The 7,192-nt window shown below is 49.1% G+C and overlaps 1 protein-coding gene across 1 annotated transcript; it reads right to left on the reverse strand.

Moving 5' to 3' along the window:
* Positions 1-1,658: 1,658 nt before the first annotated feature.
* Positions 1,659-3,254, reverse strand: LOC146193871 (solute carrier family 22 member 7-like). The gene is made up of 2 exons (XM_084600645.1): positions 2,391-3,254; positions 1,659-1,862 (listed from the first exon to the last, which is right to left on the reverse strand). The coding sequence occupies exons 1-2, from the start codon at positions 3,252-3,254 to the stop codon at positions 1,659-1,661; spliced, it is 1,068 nt and encodes a 355-aa protein (XP_084456771.1).
* Positions 3,255-7,192: the final 3,938 nt, after the last annotated feature.

The raw sequence follows: 7,192 nt of genomic DNA on the forward strand, positions 1-7,192 counted from the left end.
GGCGCAAAGCTGCCGCCAAACGTCATAGGAAGATGTCACACAAGCTAGCCCAGGAAGGAGCTATCCAACTATACACAGACGCCGCTCAGTTTCAACACTGCGCAGCTATAGCTTGTCACGACTCTGTGTCAGATACCTCGGTAGTTCAACGGCTTTCCGAGGAACACACTGTTACCAATCTCGAACCCATTGCCATACGACTTGCCATTACTCGAATAGTAGCAAGACAAGATCGGGCTCCGTGCACCTACCATGTTTACACAGATTCACAAGCAGCGTACACTGCATGCCACGCAGGGGGAGCAGACTATGCCATTCTGAACACTATTCGAACGCAAGCCCGTCGCCTGAGAGAGGAGGGCTACACCTTAATTATCAAATGGATTCCTGCACATGAAGGAATCACTGGAAACGAAAAGGCACACCAGGCAGCGCGCGCAGCAGCTCTTTCCGCACCTTTGCCTGGATCCACATTCGTTTCCTCTTCGTGGCCCCCTGAGGACGTTACACATCCGTCGTCGCCTCATATGGATAGGGCGGAGACATGGCATCGAGCCCAACGCTATCGTCGAAGCATACTCCAGCACTTGGCCAACCCTGAGCAACTATATCGCCGTCCAGATAGCTCATTCCGGAGAGTGGAGGCAGTACTCCTTCGCCGAGCCCAGACTAGTCAGCTTCTGTCACCCTGGAAGCTGCACCTCATAAACCCGCAGGTATAACCTTCTCCTCAGTGCCCGACATGCCCGGCCAGAGGCACGGCCGAACATCTCCTGTGGAGCTGCGCGCTTTTGACGCAGTACGGGAGAGAGCACTCAAGTCCCTGGGTGGGCTTCGACCTGCAACCCTGCAGGCATGGGTCGATCCTCCATCGCACATCGGGCCATCAGACGCAACCCGGCTCTGGCGAACTTTTCTTTCCTACTTCAAGGAAGAATAAGGACCAGGCCATTACTTCACGGAGCCGACCTCGGGACGACCCTACCTCGAGGAAGAAGTGGACACCGGTCCCTCATATCTATCCCAACCTTCACCCCCACCCCCACCCATACCCTCACCCCCACCCCTACATCCATGAAACAACTTAGTTCTGCCGCAAGGGAAACGCCTAACGTAAGCAGAAATAAAGACGTAATAAAAAAAAAACGTTAGACTATTTTAGTAGGCTCCGAACCTCCTCCACTAATAATGTATAGGTCATGCACATATTGGCAGCCTGCCGGGGTGGTGCAGTGGTTAGGGCGCTCGACTACTGCGCCCAAGGACGCGGAATCGAATGCAGGTTTCGGTGGCTGCTTATCGGTGGAGGCGAAAAGCTAGGCGCCCGTGGGCTTTGCGATGTCAGTGAACGTTAAAGAACCCCAGGTCGTCGAAATTTCTGGAATCCTCCATTACGGCGTCCCTCATAGCCTGAGTCACTTTGGGACGTTAAACCCCAAGAGCAAACCACATTGGAAGCCAACTTAATAGCAACACAAAAAAAATGCATTGCATCCAATATCCAATGTTTGCCCTTGATACAAGTGTCACATGACGGCATAGAAATTGTGTAAACATTCGACAGATCGAATAAATTACATTCGCATAACGTTGTGCTTAGATAGCATAAATTACAGTGATGAGGCTGAAAACCCATTTGCGTCACAAATCACAACACTCTAATTGTGTCTGCTGTCCACAGGTCTCCGCTCGATGCTTTGGTACCTCGATGACTGACCACTGCCACGAGGCTTGCTGGTTCGTTCCTTCTTCACATTCCGCCAGTTCAGCGTCTGCTTCATGAAGTCCACACTCTGAATGGAACCCGCAGCAGATAAAGGGCTGGCCAAAGTTGGCTTCTCCGACGGCTGCTGTGAAAAGAGCTGGGCATGGAGCATCATAAAGAGCGTGGTCCCAGCTAGGGCGAAAAGCACATCGACACGCCCAATGTCTTGCCACAAGGACAGCACTATGGCACACACCCCTCCCAAGCGGCCCAAACCGAAGAGCCAGCAACTCGCCCCGCAACGCACACGCGTCGGCACCATTTCCAAGAAGTTGGCGAATATGAGGACTTTGACCGCGAACGTAAGCGGTTTGGCTAAAAGGAAGAACAATGTCGTTACGTAATCGCATCCCAATGCGAAACTCAGGCTTATCACGCAGGAAACGCCACCGAGCGTTCCTAATGCTGCGGCCAGTAGATGTTGCGGTGAGAGTTTTCTGAACGTAGCGTAGAGCAGCGCGAAACTTGCGAGGTTGGTTCCGCTTGAGGCCCACTGGAACCAAGCAGTTGTTCCTAATATTACCCTGTCCTCGACGGCCATCAATGAGTATTGTGAGAACGAAGCAGAGAACGATAAGCCGATCATCACGAACGCGCTGCGCTGTACTGCCTTTGCTCTAGTTACGTCTGCTGCTGTGAGCAGCATGCGCATTTCGGTCCTCTGAACCTCTGCCTTGAGCCTTTCCAGCATGCAGTCAGTGTTCGAAACGGGAAAGTGATTTTCTTTGGCGGCAGCGATCATGAGCATTTCGGCTCTGGCCATGTCGTTTACTGCAATGCACCAGCGGGCTGACTCGTGCACTGCGGACACCGCGTACAACGTGAGGACAGTCGGGGACAGCATGAAGATCTGGAGAACTATCCAGTTCAGCCCTCTGAGCAGCCGTGCCACAGCAAGCCATACCTCGGCAATCAGCAAGCCTGCGCACATGGCGGCACACAGGTCCCTGTTCCTGTTCTCGTGCGTGGATGCCTCAAAGAATAGTGTGCAGGCGAGGACGGCGACAGTTGCCACGCAGCCAGAGCTGAGAAACCTTGAAACGACGTACATGTGGTATGATGTTGCGAAACATCCGCCCATCGTGGCCAGCTGCAGCACCGCCATCGCTGTGAGGAGCACGGGCATCCGGCCGACTCGGTCCGCCATCTGCCCGACGGCAGTCATCGCAATCAGCGAGCCGGCTATGTAGAGGCTCTCCGCCATGGCGCGCAACCAGCGTCTGTGGCAGACCAAGTCCCACTGACTTACGATGGTCCTCTTGCTGTACTCCGGGTCGTAGTCCCAATCATCGCAGTCAACAATCAGCGTGTCGTTAGGGTGACCTGGGTGTTTGTACACGCTGCATCGACTGAAGCGACCGTCCGCTTCTAGAGGGATTGCCGAGTTCCTCCAGGAGGCCGCAGGCACCTTCATTTCGCCCTGTGGCTGCTTGCACCAGTGGTCGACGTCACCAGAGATGAGACTGAAGGCGAGGGTGTGGCACTGCATTGCGCACACGGAGAATATAACGAGATTGAAGAACCAGCGCTGAAAATGACCATGGCCGAACACATCACTGCAGTCATAGCAGTCGCTCGTCACTAAGTCTACTCGACTGAGCCTGCATCTAGACAGCAGAAGCATCTTAGACGTTAATACGGCAGGTATTTGTAGCTGCCCTAACCTGAACCAAGGTCTTCTTCTTCTTCTGCCTTGATATATGGCACATACCCACGAAGGGGGATTGACCAGGGTTCAGTGTGGACTGCCAAATGTCCTACACGAACTGAATTAGTGCAATAAAGCAAATTATCAACTAAACAAAAACATAAGATTTAAGATCACAAAATTGATTGAAAGAAAAAATACGAAGCAAAAATTTGGAAGTTTGTAAATGTGGAATACAATTAGCAAGGGAATCTGTCCGTAGCTGTGATGTAGTTATGGAAGTACTGACAAATTTGAGGCAACGCAAATCCTTTCGCACTCGCACCGAAGGAGAGTAGAAGCGGGACCGACAACGTAAATCCCAAGCGTGCAATTGGAGTTTCTAAATGCACCCTCCTCTGATGTGAAAATCTTCAGCAAGCGAGGAGGAAGTTATCAATATTTTCAATCTCATCGCAAGCCTCACAAAGGTTTGTGGGGCTGATCGCGCATCTACATAAATAAAGATTTAGGCGAGGAGTCCTGCATCTCGTGAGAGTCATAGTTATCTCACACTGCCGTAATTTACATGAACGAACTTTCCATGAGTATATGAGATGCTGGTATTCGGCTGTAGATAGCAAGGTTTCATTGCACGAAGCGGCTAGGTATTGATAACGCTGAAAACAGGACATTCCAAAAATGGTGATATTAGGGATGGTACATGAAACGGATGCATCAAGAGCTGATTTAGCCAGGAAATCTGCCGCTTCGATCTGAAAAATACCGCAGTGACCGGGGACCCAGATGAAGCGTAGTTCTTTCACCCACCCCGGTATGAAATACTTTAGTGAGCAGCTCAAAAGAGCATCCCGTGCTGACTCCAGTGGCAGCAAAACAGAAAGTCTGATAGAAAAATTATTTTTGATTGACTGCAGGGAACGTTCAGTAGTGCTAGTCCAATTGCCATAAACTCTGCTAAAAATATCGGTGTGTAATCCGGGACACGCACAGAAAAACTCCAGGAAAGAGACTCTGAAAAAAATTCCAATCGCTGCTTTCAGCGCAGTCACAGACGCATCAGTGGCAATTACAGTGTGATCAGGGAACTTTTCAAGGTGATCACATAGGAGACTGGATATCAGACCTGAAGGTAAGTGCTTCACATTAGTTGGAAATATAGAATCATAATTTATATCCACAAAGGACGTTGAGCAACCAATAGGACATATAGAACCGAGGTCCACACCAATGTTTGCTAAAATGCTCTGCGTGAAAACAACCTGGGGCTTGCAGACCCTTGGCCACTGGTGAGTGAGAAAGAGGGCGGGGTTTGACACAAAAATAGGTATAGCCATACCTGGAGTAGCCTCAAATGATCGCAAGAAAAATCTAACAGTTAGAAGGCGGAAACGGGAGCTAAGGTCCGAATTGCGGGCCTCCAAGTACAGCACAGTGGTAGAGACTGACTGTGGAAGCCCTAGGCAGAGGCGCAGAGCTCGTCTCTCTAAAAACAGCAAAGGATGCAGCTTATATTTAGGACACCCAGAAAAAAGAATGGAGCCAAATTCCAGAATCGGTCTCACATAGGCTTTGTACAAATGTGGAAGAGTGTCTCGACGCATACTAAATTTCCTATTACTTATCCGTATGAGCCTACCAAGGGCACGCTCACCTTTCTGAACATTAGACTTGATGCGAGGCCTCCAATCCATACTAGCATCATACGTAATGCCTAAATACCGCACAGATTCCACTTGAGGTATGACATCTGAGCGGTAGTTTAACGAAACATATAAGGGGGTTTTGGTTTTAAAAACTAGCACAGTACGTTTGGACACGTTTAAAACCAATATAATTTTGTCCAACCAGACATCAAGTGCATTTAGGTGAGCCTGCAGTGAACGATAGAGGTCATGAATATCTTTTGCAGAGGCGAAGAATGCTATGTCATCTGCATATTGCCGCGAAACCTTCAAAACAGTATTTGTTGTTTTTTAACAGCCGCCGGCATACAGGCTTATCACTCTGATTCTGGACCGCGTATCAGTTCCGTAATCTTTGTTTGTTAATGCTCGATGTCGCAAGTCACACCTTTATCAGTTTTGTTGTAGCGAAAGATGCACCGAGATCTGTCTCGAAGGTTCCGGCCACTCGGGTGTCTTTCCACAATGTTCCAGCCCGTGCTGGTAGCTGTTTGCGACGTTTATCGAGATTGGTCTGTGCAGCCTTTAAATTGAGCGTTGACGAGTGTAACGAGCACTCTTTGTCCGACGACCGACGAGCACGTTTGCTATCGCCGCCGCCGAGTTGCTTAGTTCCTTTACGGGCGCAAGTAAGCCCCAATAAAGAGTTATTTCAGTACCATCACGCCTGTGTCTACTTTGGGCGTGTACGGCCTTGTCACCACTACGTGACAATATACATATACAGTGACATCAGGATGAACCGGAATATCGCACATTAATATATTAGAAAGGAGTGGTGAGAGCACAGAGCCCTGGGGCACCCCTCTTGTCTGTGCATAGGTATCTGAGAATAATGAGCCATCAGTGCAAAAGAATTCTCGTCCTTTCAAAAATTTCCTGATCTAGGCATAAATGTAGAACGGAGGACGTGATAATGACCACTTGTTTAGTAGAATGGAATGTTCAATGCTGTCATAGGCGTTAGCTATATCCAGCGTCACTAACGCTGATACCTCCTTGTTGCACATTGCAAGATGAATCCTGCTTTATAAATCAACATGTACAGACCATATTGAGCACCCATTGCGGAAATCAATCTGGGCAGAACTCAAAGCATTAACCTCTGAAATATGCTTTGAGAGGCGGCCATGCACAATTCTTTCTATTAATTTTACTAGATTCAAAGTCAAAGCTATCGGCCGAATGTTTTCAACATAAAATCCTCTACCAGGGTCTTTCAAGAGCAATATAATTTTTGCCACTTTCCAGACGTGCGGCAGCCATGCAGATTCTAATGATTCGTGGACCAGATTCAGGAGATACTAAGTGAATTCATTTGCTAAAATTTTGAGCACACCTATCGTAACCCCGTCCCAACCTGGAGCCGAGTTTTGCATGGAAGAAATGACAGATAGAAGTTCTGACCTTTCAACCTCCACATAGTGTGAGCAGAAAATGGGAGCGTGGAAGGAAACTCTGCACTGCTCCTGGAAACGTAATGCGTGCCCTTGTGCAATTGGTTCCAACTCATCCTTTGCCTCCTGTGGAGACAACACTATAGAGGCTTTACAAAAGTTAGAGCCATCTAGTGAAAGAAACAGAAACTGTGCGCGGCGGCCATGTTTTGTTCAGTCCGCCCGCGCCTCCCATCGAGAACGCTGTCAACGCGCGCCTTCGTGGAACCCGTGCATGCACCGAAAGGTGCATTTTAATACTCACAAGTGATTCTTCCATTTTTTAACATCACAGCAGTCACTGCTAGCACTAAGCTCTATTCGGAATGATGACAGCATGTTGTTGCGTCCCCTTCTGCAGCACGCGCACCGTCGTAGACGCGCACGGAATGAAGGTATACGCGTGTTTGCGACCGTTTGTTTGCAGTTCTAATCGGCTTCACAAGTGTCACTTGCATCATGTAAAGCATTACTGCACGTCCCTCTGACTGAGAGCTAGCTCACAGAACGTGCTATCTCCTAAAACAGCAAGGTTATTTGGCGTGCTATGGAGCCTTGTGAACTTGAAGGAGAAGCTTATGCTGCGATGGAGAACACGGGAGAAGGAGCAATGCATCTATAACAAACGCTATAGTCCAAATACGTTCTTTGCAACATT

This window comes from Amblyomma maculatum, chromosome 4, assembly GCF_055883805.1.
Source record: "Amblyomma maculatum isolate TAMU_Amacu chromosome 4, ASM5588380v1, whole genome shotgun sequence".
Taxonomy (NCBI): Eukaryota; Metazoa; Arthropoda; class Arachnida; order Ixodida; family Ixodidae; genus Amblyomma; species Amblyomma maculatum.